This window comes from Zonotrichia albicollis, chromosome 3, assembly GCF_047830755.1.
Source record: "Zonotrichia albicollis isolate bZonAlb1 chromosome 3, bZonAlb1.hap1, whole genome shotgun sequence".
Lineage (NCBI taxonomy): Eukaryota > Metazoa > Chordata > Aves > Passeriformes > Passerellidae > Zonotrichia > Zonotrichia albicollis.
The window spans coordinates 108275979-108292791 of NC_133821.1; the positions used below are offsets into that span (position 1 = coordinate 108275979).

Sequence of the window (16813 nt, forward strand, 5' to 3'; positions counted from 1 at the left end):
TCTTAAGGATGAATTACTGAAGTCGTAAGTGTGGGTTTTGCATCCATCTCATTCAAAGCACACATACTCACAGATTATGTACTAAGGAAAAATGTCAGATTTTTTAAACCCCTGCTCTTGCATATAAAATTGTATAATAATTAACTGTTGAGCACTCAGTTGAGCAGGTATTCTGGGTTTTTCTGAAGTACTGAAGTACTGGTTAATCAATAGGATGCTGGCAGATCTTGATGAAGAATATGCAGAACAGCTCCCATGTTTTGAAGCTCCAGTATAGACTTACACATTGTGTATTGAAATGGCTTCCTGTGAGCAGTGCTTTACATCAGCTCTTAAAAAAAGGCAAATATTAAAGTGAGTGCTGCTTATCTGTATGGTATATAACCTGTAATTAATGGTTATTAACTGTTGGCATTTCAGCTAGAAAAACAGATGTGCTGAGGCATTGCAGCTGTATACTTGATTGAAAGTCAGCAATTTTCTGACAGTGAGTAAGATTTTCTTTCCAGCAAAGAATCTAGAAAGCAGGCTAAGAGATCTATGCTAACAGTAGCTGTAGAGTTTAAGAAAACTGTGCAAGCTGGCAAAAAGGTTGGTCAGACTACACCTAGGTTTGCAATGTTTTATTACAGAAACTTAAGCTGAGTGGCTGAATCAGAAAGAGAATCACCTTTATTCACTAGTGCCTGCTCACTCCTCCAAGCTGTTATGAAGAGCTACTTGCTTCCAAGGTTACTTTGAGCCTGCTTATGTAACTGCACAAGAGCAGTAATAAGACTAGGGGTATTGGGGTGTTCATATCTCAGTGGTCTAAAATTTAGTGAAGCCTCTAGCTTTGCAACCAGGGACCTATGGCCCCAATACTCCTGGATTCAGCTCATCTTGGTTCATTTGGGTTTCTGCTGTATCTAGATGTGTGAGACAATGATTTACCAGGCAGAGAGAAGGAGGAAAAGTAGAAACAACATGTTCCCTCTCTGTTTTTCAACATTGCTGCTTCTTCAAGCAGCAGTGAAAAGAGGGAACTGGAGATTTACTGTTGCCTCTTTGTCTCCACATTCTCAGAATTTCCTCTTATGTGCTGTCATCCCCAAATCTCCAGCGTCAGATGGCTGATATGGCATGGGTAAGCAGGCAAGATGGAGGTAGAAGACAAGGTCAATACCATAGGAGTGGTATCATGTCTGCTTATTAGTAGGGCTCAAATTGCTTAATATTGGTCTCCTTATCTTGGTGTTGTTTATGGAAACTGCCCACATGTATGTGATTTTTCTGCTTCCATCCATCACTGCTAAAGAAAATTACACACTTTTTCTATTTTTGTATCTGGCTCTTCTACAGAGGAACAGAAAAACAGGAAAAGAAAAAATATGATTCCCAGCTGAATTGTACTGGGTCAGCTGCAGTGTCATGTGCCTACTGCAAGGTTTGAATTAGTAGTGAAAAATCTTGATCTTCCCTTTCTCAGTGCTATCATAAATGTGAACTTACAGAACTGAGGGTAAATAGCTTCAGTGATCTTTAAGTACCTTGTGATTTATTAGGAATGACACAAAAAGTGAACAAAGTTCAAGTATCTATAGAACACAGTCACAATGACTACACAAGAGTAGAGCACAGATCTATGTAAGCTATTTTCATGCCTTTGACAGTAGCAAAAAGCTGATATCTAAGGAAGAGTATAAGGGGTCAGGAATATAGTGATACTAGCTTGGAAAGTCTTGCCCAGCTTTTTTTGCCAAAAGACTGCCTTATGCCTTATGGTTTTTCTTCAATAAATTTGCCTATTGACCTTTTTAACTTGTGTCCTTTCAGTTGTAAGAAGTCCTGCAAGATAGCCTTCTACAGAATAAATATGTCCTGTATTCATTCTGCATCTGCCACTATTTTGACGTCCTTTAGTTATTTAACAAGAAGCACAAATGAGTAGATTAAGTATTCCTGCAGCACATTATACACTCCTGCTTTTAAAAGCTCCTACTGCAAATAAGTGCACTTGACTCTTCCATTCTGAAGTATCTTGTTTTGTTTAATCCTTCTCCATAAAAAAATGTTTCCCTGCCTTTGAGCATCCCCACAAATTTTCCTCTTTACATAACTATGTTCATCCCCATTGCCAGTGTTATTTGTACTTCAATAAACCTGACAGTATTATAGTCATGTTCAAGAACACAAATCTTAACATTGTCCAGTAACTTCTTGGTATAAGAAGTTCCCATGCAGGAAATATAGGAAATTCTTGTATGCAAGGAAAAAAAAAAGGGGGGGGGGTATTTGAATTTTAGCTCTTTTATCATTCATTCATGATTTTTGCTAGACTTTCCTATTTTAAAAAAATTTCTAGACCAGAAACTTTTCAGTCCTGAGGATGACAACTTTTCTTCTAAATACAACCTTATATGACAGGTCACCTGTTTGCATTTCTGTAAGTTGTTGAGACATGTTGCATGAGGTCTCTGGGTGAGGTCTGATGTGTTGTGTTTGACAAAAGCAGCATTGCAGCTAGCCCTCAGTAGCATTTTTCAGCTTTTGTATGTACTTCATTACAATGTCCAAAGCAAAGACATAGTGAATAATCCTATGGAATGTTAATAAAAATCTATTTTTATCAAGAGAAGCAGCTTATATTTTAAATATAATTTCAATATACGAAATTAGCTGGTGGGTCCTGAATTGCTCCTTTTTGAAAAGGACCAATTTTTCTCCCAAATATTCTATCACTTAGGATTTTCTTTCAACTACAGCAGGGTGCATCTTTAACCTGATTTCTGAAAACATATATTAAATTTTATCAAATCTTACCTGTTGCGCATCTTCCCACTTCTCTTTGTTTTCTTCATCTAATAGATTACTTATGATTTGAAAGAAGTTCTGAAAAATCAAGTAAATTAATGACTAAGTAAAATGATTTGAAAGATATGAACGACCACATCCTTAATCTAACATTAAGAAGGCTTTCCCTATTACAGACAGAGTTCTGCAGCCTATTTTCTGTCAGTAGAAGAGATGATGTAGCAAAATAATACATTTGATAAGAGGGCACATATTTTTTGGGAAACTTTTAATTCTTGTGTATATAATCAGGTTCCATAGTACCACTTCTTATGAAACAAGAACCATTTTAAACTTGCTAAACTTTTAAATGTGATGGTATTCTCTTCACAAATTGCTCTCATTTCAGAAACTGGACAACCATGGATTTTGCAAAAAAACCAAAGTACATTTAAGAAAGCACCAGTCTCCAGTCTTTAGTTTCTATTCAAAATGAGAAAATTATCCTTAATAACCATATATAGGGCATTCAATGACATTTCATTGGTCGATACAGTTTCAAATCAGACACTTCTTACTTCTATATGTCACACTTGTCTCTATCCTTTTAGAAATTTCAACTTAAAAGGAATAAGCAGTTTCTGTTTCTTTGACCTTAAGCTGTTAACTCCTTTTTCTGATTCTCCTATTCATTTAAGTATAAAGGGAAAAATGCAGAACAGTTAGATACAAATTATATATTTTAAAAAAATCACTTTTCTCCAAATGTTTGTGGAGAAATCTCCTTTCTAATTTTGTCTGCTCTCTCTAGCAATTTGTATTCCCAACTTCTTCATCCCTAAAAGCTAAAAATTTGTGCATTCTGTTCTCATCTCTGTATCACATTTTGTGCAGAATGTCAATTTTGTCTACAGCCTGCCAATTATAATTTTTCTGTTCCTTCATAAAAGATACATGTAGTTTCCAGTAACCTTAGCTGAAGAGTGCAATTAAGTTCTCCACAATTTCAAATAACTTTAACTTGAATACCGACAATGTGACCTTGCTGGAACTCAGATCACAGGTCACTACCTCACACTTACTTTTTAGGCATTTTGGGGAATAAACAGGACCTAAATAAGGTTTAAGTAAGAAGCAACTTTAACTCAGTGTTAATGAAAGTACAAAGGATTCAACTGCACAATGACTAAAACCAGAAAGGAAAAACTTCCAACATTAGTCTGTGGTGGGTATGCTTGAAAAAACATTTCAAACCAGAGATATCACCAACATTTTAGGTGTCTCACAACTATATAAGTAAAACATTTTAGAATGCAAAATTGAAGAAAACTTGTGAAAACTATTTTTTGTAATAACATTTTACAAGTCTAACCTGGTCCCACTACTAAGCACCTGACAAACAAAAGGATCTATCTTTGCCTAATCATTAGGAAGTTAACCATGCTAACTATAAAATTCACATGGATAAAAATTTCTTGAACTTGACCAAATTTACTCTAGAGGTGACTGAAATTTTGCTGAATTTGGATAAAATAATCCTGTTCATTAATGACACTACAACTCTTCTCTCACTGAGGTCACTAGCAAAATATCCAAAAGTTTCAGTAACACACAAACTTCATGAAAATAAACAAAATGGCTCAGCAAGCTCCTATGAAAATTTAAGTGAGCATTTGGACAAGATGGGGATTAATGATAGGACACAAAAGAAAAATGTTATCATTATTTGATCCAATTTACAGCAATAGTAAAGAATTTCCAGTCAAGTTAACAATAAGAAGAATAGATACAGCTACATACTGCTTATATACCTAGAATACATTTAATCCCATTCAGACATTCCATAACAAAATAAAGCACAATGCAAGGAGTTCCATTTGGTATTTGTGACAAAGGAATTGCCTGTTTAACCAGGCTGGCAAATCACAATTTTGTAAATGCAACTTCAGCTATGAAAAATGTACATCTTCACTGGTCCCCCAAGTAAAGTAAATTATATCGGTCAAAGCATGCCAGTTTCATGGCACTACCATCACACTTACTGTAGGGCATTGTAATTTTGTGAAGACTTCTACTAGGTAGAGTCGGCCTTATGAAAGATTTTGCCTGAAGGAAAACACTTTTCCAAACATGGTAGTTCTCAACTCTTCCAGTGTAATGCTGTAGAAATGCAGTGGATGGAAATTTTAACTTTAACTTATTAGGGCATTGGTAGCAGTCTAGCAGCAGCTGCATGGAACTCAGTGTGGGACAATTTATCATACTAGAGAGTTGTTCTGAAGGAAGTTTTGCGTTACACTGCAGACACTGATTCCCCTGCAATCTACGCCTTAATTGCAAAAGTATCCATTTCTGTCTAATGAGTGCATGAAGAGAACTCAGGAGTTTAAAATTTTTCTTGCAGATATATTACATGGCTTTTCTAATAATATTTTATATTAGTTAACTTCTATATTTATTTTAGTTACAGAAAGCATTAAAATTACCAACAATTGACAGAAATATATGTGGAAAAGTTTGTAAATAATGCTACACAAACAAAAACAAAAGATGAGCAATAAATTGCCTACTATATATTTTTGCACTTGCCAAAAAAGTATAAATTAGGTGTATGAAATTAGTAATACAAATATATTTCTTCTTGGGATCTTTTTTCTCTATTTCTAATCTTGGTTGGTGCCATATTTATGGTAGCACTGGAGGGTGAGATGTGTGCAGGTTTTTCAGTCCAAGTGATTTTTCAAAGCAATGCCAGTGCTTTGTGAATTAAACGGAGATGAGCAAATGGCTTTGCTGCTTCAATAATGAATAGATATGAGATGCATTTAAAAAATGTGGCAGGGGAAGAAGGGTTAAAAAGTCTTTGTCTTACTTTGACTACTCTCTTGTTTATTGCATTAATCATGAAAGAAACAGCGTTGTCCTTTAGTAAAATGATTGACAGGGGTGAAGGCTAAATTTTAGAAGCATTATGGATGTGATCTGAGGGAATTACTGCAGTAAACACTGGACCTCCCTGTGGAATCAAGCTTCTTTCTTTCATACGCAGGCTTGCATAATACTGAACTGGTCACTATAGAAAATGTTGGGACAGCCAGAACCAAATTCTGAAGTCCTTTATTTTTGCCCTTTTATTTTTGATGATCATGCCAGTTACAGCTGGGAATGGACAACAACATTTTCCTAATTTAATTTCCTTCCTTTCAATTTTTTCTACTGTAATACAATGGATGTAGTTCTCTGTTCCAGTCCAAATTCTTTGACCCTCTCTGCAGGCATAAAGCTGTCAGAAATCCTTTTATACAGTTAGAGAAGAATTCCTCCCTAGGAGGAATTAATGGATAGCCTTAAGTCACCTCCACTTTTGGACTTCAGCATAGTGAATGTGTGTGTGGGAGGGGGAAGGTGGAGGGAAAAAGGATTGGACAATCCTGTTAAACCCTGGCTCACAGCAATAGTCCCTATGGCTAATATAAAAGGGATTAGACTGCTCTAACTTCTTTGGAGAGAAACCTTTTTTCCTGTTGGTTGCTGCATCAGGGGATTGTAGAACTTGCTTTGCCATTCTGTCCTGAAATGCAGTTACTTTCCTGCCATCCTGTCCTTAGAAGGAAGTTCAAGCACTTTTAGACCAGTTCTGGATAATATTTCAAAACATTGCTTTCATTTTGCTTATTTAAAATTTGTATTTTCTTCCTGCTAGAATCATTCTCACCTAAGTGCAGTGACCATCTCATATCCTCAGTGTACCTGCAGAGGGTATTTTAAAGAATTCCTATATTACATGAATCACCTTGCTTATAGAAGAATTGAATGACTTGTCTTGCAATAATTTCTGCTACTGCACTGATATTCTCAGTCACTGATGCAAGACACCTTCTTGTTCAACTGCGTCATAAATGGTTATTTTTGTTCCTGACATTGTATGTTCAAGTATGCATAGATATTGTTGCAAAAAACAGTTAAAAGATGCAAAATAAAAGGAGTCATGTAATAAATAACTTGGCACTAAATATGCATACCTTAAAAACTTTATTTTGCTCTTGGAAATGTCTGCCTAAACAAGAGGCATTTTCAATGCAGCACATCAGACAGCAGCACCTTCATTTTTGAGAATTAGCTAGAAATTTTAAAATTTTATCTCACTTTTCATTCATTTTGTTATGGAGTCTCTGAATTACAAATCTTGCACTATTCATGAATATTAATACTGAATATAAAACAGATATTGTAGTCATTTGAAGAACCATCTAGATGGATGGAGTGTATAAGAAACAAATATATTCAGACATATATAATTTTTCTTTTTCAGTCATAATTCAAGTGTTGTTTTTGCATGGATCTTAAAAAAAGCCTGTTGTCCGTAATTCATCATAACCTACTTTTCCAACATCACACAAAGTGATAAATTATGGCTTTTAGGGATTTTAAACCTCACTCATGCATTTCTGATAATTTCTTAAAATCCAAAATACATCAAATAAGAAATTCTACTCTTTATCTAGTTAAAATATAGAATGGAATTAGAACATCACACAGAGCTTCTACATAAAGAAGACTTTTCATGCAATTTTAATTTTTACCTTTTTGTAACTCACTTTGATGATGAGCTAGGAAGTATGAAAGTATGTCCTAATGAAAATAAAAAATAAATACCATACTCCAGAGTATGGTAGAATATGACATATGTTTACATATGGAAAAATCCATGTTTCTCACAAATTTATAGAAATTTTAAACTTTTGTTACCAAACCAGGATTTCACTATATATCATCGGAAGTCAGTAACAGGAACCTTTCTTAATACATCCCCTGGGCCAAACACAAGTTTTAGTCTGATTTCACTTACTTTCCTGAATACTGTCCACTGTTCTTTTCTTTTTTTTTAATTTTACCTTAGCTTGATGTTCGTTCTTTTTCTTTTCTTTTTTGATACTTTCATTTTTTCGGACTTGGAGTTTGAGTGTCTTTTTAAACTGGGATTAAAGAACTCTTTGTATTTAGGCATGCAAATACTGAAATACAGTTATTTTTCTTTGGTTTAAGAAAACCTTCAGAATATGGCTTACCAATTGTTATATTTTTAATTTCCTAATTTCTACTTATTTATTAAAATTCTTTAAAAATATTTAATAACATTGTCAAGTTATGCCTGAATACTATTAGAATTTTGGAAACAGATCTACATTGCAGAATGAAGCAAAACTTTTGGCACTATCATCAGTGGGAAAAGAATCAAATTCTCTTTAACATATGTAAACTGCAAATAACCTGATCTGCTAGGCCCATGGACAAAATCATCCAAGATTTCACTTAATTTCTCAAGACTGGCTCTAATAAAGAGTTTTTAGTGCCTGTGAACCATGAAGAAGTCACACTGGGCAATCAGACTCTTGACTGCATGAAAATTTTCAGTGTATAACATCTTGCTTAATGGTAAAGCTATTACTGAATAGATACTGACTCTCAATAAAACAAAAATAATTTCTCAGCAAACATACTTTTTGAAAAGCTTTGTTTAAAAAAAACACTTTCAGCTGGCTACAGGCCAACACAAGGTATGTCGGTTTTACTGTGGAACTTAATTGTTCTTTGTGCAAAGAAAAACTAGAAAAGTGAAAATATAATAGCAAGTCTTGAATAATAAACTGTGAAAAAATGTCTTTTCCAACATATCTCCCTTCATCTGCATGATTCTATTCTGAAGTGTATTTATAATTTATGCTTACCTTTACAGAGATATGTATACATGATCTGCATTAATAAGTTCATTTGTATTTATAAATTATCATTAATCTCTCTTTTTATAAATATTATATACATCTGCCTTCTTAGTATTCTTTTTCAGTAATCTACAATCTTTGAAAACTGTCTAAAATTTTCAGATATAAGATGAAACCAATATCTTTATCCAGATGTCCTAAGTAAGAGTTGTCCCGTCTATTATGTAGAAATAATTATATTTGTTTTACATCTAACAGCATTTTATTTGTCCACTTGCACAAGAAGACTTAATCTTACATGTAAAATAGCAAATTTATATAAAATGCCTAATCCATCACTTCTGTGCACTTTTAACAAGCTTCATTTATCTGAAATGAAGAACCAATGGCAGAATTACATAACAATGTGGTTGGATTTTGAACTGAAATGAGCTAGTTTAGAACTGAAATGAACTGGAAGAAAGAACACTAGCGAAATGCTTAGTGCCAAAAATTAACAACACCACCTATCAGTCAACCAAACCTTGAAAGACAAAGATCCTGAAATGCTACAAATAAAGCATTTTACAATTTTCACCTGCTGCATTGGTTTGGATATTTGTCTTAATAAACGTAGCTGAGTCTTCTTCCAATTTTATACTTGGATCTTAGCTTTATGTGAAGAATGCTTATGTCTATCATGTGGAAGACTTTTGTTTCCTCAGTGGGCAAACCAGTTGCCGTGCAGTACACTGCAATATACAGACATAAACTCCATCAACTGAAACATTACCTTTACAATGTTTCTCTTACCTGCACCCCATCAGATGCAGGGATATAACTTGCTCTTTTAAATGTGTCTGTAACATTTCTGAGAATTTCCACAGAAACTAGAAGGTCCCCAGCATAAAAATTTTTCCTCTGCGTTAAATCCAATAGTGTCTTGGTTACTTGGGACATGCCATCACCAGCCAACATCCTCTGACCCTTGGCAAGATGCTCTTTAATCTGTACAAAAAGAAAAAAAAAACCCTATTATCAGAACCTACTTTACTGAGAAAAATGTATAATAAATTCTAAACACAGCCAAAACATTACATGCTAAAACCAGTTTAAAAAAAAAAAGTCCCATTAAAGACAAGACAATTTCTATCTACAGTGATAGAAATATTATTTTTATCAGAGCGTCATTGATTTTATACCAAAATCTTCTGAATTTGTTGTGGTTCACACATTTGCTTCTTGGAACTCCATGGGCTGGACTGCAGCTTTAATTTGTTGTCATGACACAGCAAGGAACTGCCCTTCCTCAGAGGAACACCTGTACAACCACAGCTGCCCCTCATTTAACAACTGAGACCTCTGAAAGGAATAAATGCTAAGGCAGTACTTGTTATAATCTGATTTACTATAGGAGAGCAGACCTTTCACCTCTGCCAGCCCAGCTTGGCTAGTCAGCACAAGAGAGGTGGTTTAGCTGGAAGCTGGTTATGGTGCTCTCTTCTGTAGCAGTAGCATAAAGGTGTTAACTTGGAACAATCCTGTTTGCTTTTCCCAAGAAATGCAAGTTTAATTATTAATGGCTCCTGTGTATCTGCCAAAAGACCATACTTCAGCAGTAGCTCTCCCAGCAGATGTGTTCAGGGCTAGTGATCCAAAACAAATATGCTAGAAATACCTCCTGATTAGAACCTGAACTTGTGGATCTGGTTAATTCTAAAAGCTGACTCAGCATCCCAGGAAGATGCATAGAGTATCACAAAGACAGGACAAGACCAGACAAGGCTAAAAGAAAGAGCACATGGATTAAACAACCTATTTTTAAATATACCTTATAATTTAAGCATAAAAGCACAAGTTCTTCTCAACTGAATATCATGGAATCATAAAATGTCCTGAGTTTGAAGGTTTTTAGATAAAGAAAATTAGCCAAGACAGACCTTATTCTAAGCAGGAGGGCTGAAAATACTATGAAACTGGCAAAAAATGTTGTCATGACCTTTAAAAATGTATCTTCAATTGCTTTTTAACTTGCCTTATTACTGGCGTATGGAGGGAAAAATTACTAATGTAACATATAGTTGAACTAGATGATATTGCAAGTCTCTTCCAACCTTGATGATTCTGTGATAACAGGGTGGTGATGTAGAAGGAAGAATGTAAAAATACTTGTTGCCACTTCCAGATCTCCCCAGACACTTTGTGTCAATATGCAGGCCTTGATTATAAAAAAATAATGCATAGGGAAACACTATGTAATAAAACTGTTCAGAACAACTCCCACGAAAGCAACTTTAAAAATGCAATCATGCTCCAACATACTCATTCTAAGCAGGGTGGGGTTTTTTCATGCTGTTGGTTTATATTTTGGTTACATTCTCAACCAGTCATCAGATAAACTAGATATATGTCACACAGCTGGGGCTGGGCAAAGTGGCTGCCTCATGATTGCTCCATGGAGGAAGCTCTTAAACAATCTTTAAGAGCAGCTGGGGATTTTTATGGACCACCAGTGCCTTGACAAAATCCTAGAAATACTGAAGACCTGGGAGAATACTTGCCTGCTGCATCATGGACAGGGAGTGAATCTATGCAATAGCATGAGTACAGAGGTACAATAGTATTATTAATATTTAGGAAAAAAACCAGTGATAACTGATTAGTTTGTTTGGTTGGTTGCATTTTTTAAACAAATATTTCAGTAGAAATACCTCCCTTAGTCTTCAGAATCCTGCAATATGTAATCAGGCAAGAAGCTTGCTTGCAGAAATAATTTAATGCAGTTTCTATTCCTTTTAGAATATTTTGGACATAATTGTGTAGGAAAATAATACTGAATAAAAAGGTGTGAGAATTTAGAAAGGAAATTAATTTCAGTAAATTCAGGAATCTGATATTGTACACATAACATTATGAACTACTTTCTTGGGAAAAAGTAAAAGCAAACATGAACTTGATTTGTGCATTTTTGCTGAGAAAATTTTCTTGTGAAATGTTGCCATTTGTCTCATCTGCTCACACATTGTATCTCAGTAGCAAGCGAAAAGAGCATCAGCCAGCACAGTGACACTGAAGAGTAGAACTTTTTCTGTAACTCATACACCTGTTCCTTGCACCAGAACATATTTCCAGATTTTGAGGATTAACAATACTGAATGTACCTTTAGTCAAACCCAAAAGACATAAAAGACAGTCCATAGAGCTGAACTCCCATATCCAATGTGTGCCTCAGAATTTACTGTGGGAAAGGCATCACACAACTTTAAGGCATGGTTTAAGAGAGAAAAAAGATGTTCTTTTAGTATCAGTAATAGCAGCAATTGATCAGTCCTCATAAAAACTGCTGTGCTCTTATATCTGTATAAACACAGGTAGGAAGGCTGTTGAACTATTCAGCAAGTTATTTTGTAGTGCATTATTTTGTTTCCTTCTGCTTCATCTGTATGTTCACTTCCCATTTGTTTTTCTGTGCTCCTGCAGGACTTAAAATTCACATTTTAAAGATGCCAGGGGCTAAGTTGTTGATGGTTTTGGGACATACAAAGCCTGCAGAAGTCTTGGCCTCAGCTGCTTTTGGAATGCAAATAATAAATTGAAATTATCCTACTTTTGACAAGTTTTAATACTTTCAAACAAGTAAGGCTATGGGTTTTTTGCAGATCTTGAGGAGCAGAAGCGGGAGCTGTAGTATGGCCTTTGGTGCTTTCAGGAAGTCATTTTGGTTGCTCTTTGGACACAATGATAAAAAAAGTTCTAGCAAGTGCCCACAATGTCACAGGACTAAGTTATTACACTTGCTTCAAAAGCAGCCAGGGTGAAGTTGTTTTAAGTACATCAGAATTTACTGGCTCTTAAAAACCACAGCTTAGTTTGGAACTCTTTTTTTTTGTTAAGTTACATACCCAGAAAGCTTGATTTCCCAGCTCAAGGATCCTCTCTCCCTCATACACACTCCTCATACACAGCCCCAAGAGCACCTTTCTTTTCATCCTCTCATACTCCAACATGGAAGTCCTTTTCCCCAATCCCTAGCTACCTCTCCAGACTCACACTGCTTCAACTTACACTAGCAGCATATCCTTACAAACAGCACAGCAAAACAGAAGGCTGTAATGCGTTTAGCTAAGAAAAGAGGTGAAAATTAGAGTTAATTAAGAGAATTTTTTTCTAAGACCAGCAAGCAATGCGCAGGGAAAAATTAACAGCCTCCTTACTATCTGTTTGTTATATAATGTATTTTCTTGTTGTAAGACAGCTTACAACTCCTAAACACAACTTTAAAATCACAGGCCATTCATTCAGTTGATGTAAACTGACACAATACCACTAAATCCACTGAAGATGTTCAGATTAGTATAAGTCAAAGGCAGTGAAATATTGCACAGCTATCACAATAATCTTTCTCTATGAAAATACAGAATATTCTCATCAGTAGTTAGTACAACATCTTTCTCACCATACTGCTTATTTTTTGTGCTATGGTCACTGTGATATTATACACTGCCCAAGAAATCTATTTTGGTCACCACTCCAGGCCCTGTGTGAAGGTCATTTTTTAGTGGTCCTACAGGCAGGCTCATTAAAAATAAAGTTTATGAGCCGAGAGCTAGTGAAATGAAGCAGCTGTTAAGCTGACACTTCAGTTGTCAGCCCAGCCACTATCAGCCTGCACTGTGTGGCTGCATACTTGGAAAATTACTGAAATGTTTAACTGGACTTAGACTCAGGGTCCAGCTGCCTTTTTGCCCCAATTTTTCAGAAAGTATGATATAATAAAAATGCCTCTTTACAAAGTCAGATCTCCTAGGCTGTTGGCATTGGAGTACAATTTATTACTGCATAGTAATTATTGCAGACTTAACAGCTAGGTGTAGTTTAAAAGGACAGAAAACAATGAACCTTCAAGAAACCTATAAAAGACTGAAAAGAATTATTAACTTGAAGAGTAACTACACCATCAACTATTTTTCATTTTTTTTAAAGATGATATTGGATTCATGTCCAGTTATTACTAATGATGTCATTAACATATTTCAAGGTAGGGGGAACTATAAGAACCCAAATTAGTAAGCCCTAAAAAGAAGTGAGAAATGATCATTTGAAATTAAAATATATCCTGAAATTGATCACAAACCACTTTGCTTTTGAACTTCAGAACTCAAGACTAATATTTTGTAAAATATACTGCTCTTTAGATATAGAAATTGTAAGAATATTCACACCACTGTGTATGTATTACAAGCTGTAATGTGATGTCATTTTAAGAAAGTTTTTCATATTTACAAAATCTTCATTAGTCAATAGACAGTCCTTTTTCTGCTTTGGCACAGAACTTTATTTTCCCTCAATATAATAAATTATTTACAATCTGTTTGTCTATTTTCAGGCTGTTTCAGTGTTCGAGAATACAATTTCATCCATCTTTTAAAAGAAACAGAGTAAGTCTAAAGATAGAGCTATGCATCTTCAGGTATGCATTCAAATATTTATAACCTAATGTCATGCAAGAGATGTTTTCTATATATTCAGTATTTTATGAAGGAAGTGCCTCAAGCAATACAAAGTAATTTTCCACTTTTTCATCAGTGAAATTAGTTAGCAGTCTCAATTTCAGTCACAATAACACACTATTAAATAAACATTTTCTACAAAGAAGAAGGCAATCATATATTCCCTTTGTGTGCAGCAGTAAAGGGAAAAAGTAATTTGTATACATTATGTCGAGGAGGATTAAGGATATAAATTAAGAAAAACTTTACAACTGCAAAGGAAATGATGTACAGTGTACCTGAACACACTATGCAGACTTCCATACTGGAGGCCTTGATAAAAGCCAAGGAAAAAAGCTGGAATAACAAAAGTATAGCTGATTCTGATAGGACAGAAGCTTGGGCTGGATGGTCCCATGAATTTCCTTTCAGTTCTGTAACTCTGTAAAACATCCCGGCAAATGTTCTAAAACTAAAGCCTCCTATAATTTATCCCAACCAGAAAAGTCAAAGTTTAAGGAGTGCCCTGAAACTGAACTTCAGCCTTCCGGCATTCATACACTCATGGTGTGCAATATTCTGAACCAAGTTCTTGCAGAAACTGTGCATCAATCTGTGCCTCTGTGCACTCAGCTGAAACCACTACAACCTAATGCTTTAGAGAACTTATTTAAAATGTATATAGATGAAAAAAAAAAAACTAGGATCACTTCATTATATTGAAACAGTCATGCCACTGTCATATACTTCCAAACATTTTTAAGCAAAATGTTCCCTAAAATAGGGATTTGGTTTTAGAGAAAAGAAGGTGGATTATTTACACAGAATCCTTTGCTGTCTTAAAAATTAATCTCAGGCAAACTGAATATCTGCACAGATGAAATTGCATGAGCTCTTCTGTATGTGATCAAGAATCTTTGAAAAAAAAAGTCTAGTATGTGTGGAGGTCAAAAATGTTTTCAGAAAAATGTGAACAGCTCAGAGAAATGCTTCACTCTTTCTGTACCTTTTTTTCCTCTGCCCTCTTTTACAAGAAGACTCCTACTATGCTGTTCAAGAGATTTTTTTTACCACTTTAGCCCATTACATAATTCCCTTTTTTAATCAACATAATCATCCTAATATTCATCATCATCAATATTGTCAATTCTAATCCTTGAGCTATAACCACTAAATAGGTAAGAGAGAGAAAGTAATTACACATTTTCAGTATTTTGATTTGTGCATGGATCCAACAAAACATTTTAATGGATATTTTGTATAAATTAGACCGCTCTCAGTAGAATAACAAATGACTCTCAGGATTAGGACTGAATAATAATTGAACAGATCACTTTTTTTCCTATACTCGTCTTTATGTTTGTTGACCAAGGCTTGCATTATTATTTTATTAAGCACTGCTCTTAAATGTTCCAATTATCTGTGATTAAATCGTGCTCACGTTGGCATGTTGTGTGAGAGATCTTGTTGTTGTTACTGTTGTTTCTGTTTTTAACCAGAGGGCATGTCTTCAAGATTTGTGTTATCTATGTATAATGCAACCTGACAAGAGCAAGAGTGGAGAGGAAAAAGAGAATGACGACTCTGAGAGGGTTGTTTTCATTTTATGACAGACATAACATTGCTTGGGGTAAAGTCTCCTGGTTCTCTATAGTGACTGAATGGCTGAAGCTACAGGTCACAAAGGGATGTACTACAAATGAGCTGTCTTTCATTTTTTATGCTACATGGTCATCCTTGTAAGTATATGTCCCTAAACCATAAAGCTCTGATAAATGTTTAAATTGAAATGCTTATTTGATTCTAACCAATTTTTATACTTCTATCATTTTGCTTCCATACAATCATTTCCATGACACTCACTCTTATTTGCAAGAATAACCAAAAAGTTTTTTTCAAGGAAATTATCATTACTTGGGAGTCCTAATCTCTGCGTGGGCATGCTGCATAAAGTAAGGGGCAAGAGAAAAATCCTTTCACCCTCATGTACCTAAATAAACCATATTGGGAAAATGCAGCAAATGAAGTTGTGAACAAAAAGCAAGGAAATAATTGTAGGTGTAAGATGCTGTGACCATTTCTTTGTCTCCTGCTGCCAAGCCAAACTCTTGCAGTCATTTCACAGTGCCACATTCAATTGCAGCGGAGGTTCCAGCAGTTCTGGTAGACTTAAAGGGAAATTTAGATGAAATCTTTCTTTACCAAGCTCTTAAATGGCTTTCTATTGTTTTACCTCTGCCCATACCTTAGTGAAGTTCATCTGTGGCTGCAGTGTTGGTTGGTTCGTGGGTTGGAATTATCAATGTGATCAGGGAACACTCAGTTGCTCACTACTGCATAAGATGCAGCAGCAGCAGCAAACACAGGAGCACATTTTATTTAACACACTTATTAATCTTCGGTAAATGTGTATGTTCCAGATATGGAAAAAATATTATGGACCCTGAAATTATAGTGGGGACTTTTCTTTTAATTTAACAAATGGGATTGGTTGGCTATTAAAAAACAGATATTCAAGATCACAGAATCATAGAGTTATTTATTATTTAGAATTATTGAGGTTGGAAAGGACCTTTGATATCATTGAGTCCAACTGTTATTTCAGTATTAAACCATGTCACCAAGTGCAACATGTATATGTATTTTAAATACCTCCAGGGTTTGGAGGTTGACAATCTTTCCCAGGAAGAACTTTCCCTAATATCTAGTCTGAAGTTTCCCTGGTGCAACTTGTGGTCATTTCCTCTTATCCTGTCACTCCTGTTGCCTGGGAGAAGAGACCTCCTTCCAGGCACCTGTAGAGTGCCCTCACCATCAAGTTAACAGTGACTAGCTTTTTTTCCCTTAAGT

The 16813-nt window shown here is 35.2% G+C and overlaps 1 protein-coding gene across 13 annotated transcripts in view; it reads right to left on the reverse strand.

Annotated features, from left to right (window-relative positions):
- The window catches only part of ADGRB3 (adhesion G protein-coupled receptor B3), a 445578-nt gene that overhangs the window by 219473 nt on the left and 209292 nt on the right, over positions 1 to 16813 (reverse strand). For all 13 annotated transcript variants that reach the window (XR_012579769.1, XM_014264918.3, XM_005483937.4 and 10 more), the window contains 2 exons: positions 9288 to 9482; positions 2803 to 2871 (listed from right to left, as the gene is read on the reverse strand). Coding sequence is in view for 12 of the 13 variants with exons in the window: in XM_014264918.3 (XP_014120393.1) it covers positions 2803 to 2871; positions 9288 to 9482 (264 nt within the window). In the remaining variant the exon portion in view is untranslated. The remainder of the gene's footprint in view (positions 1 to 2802; positions 2872 to 9287; positions 9483 to 16813) is intronic.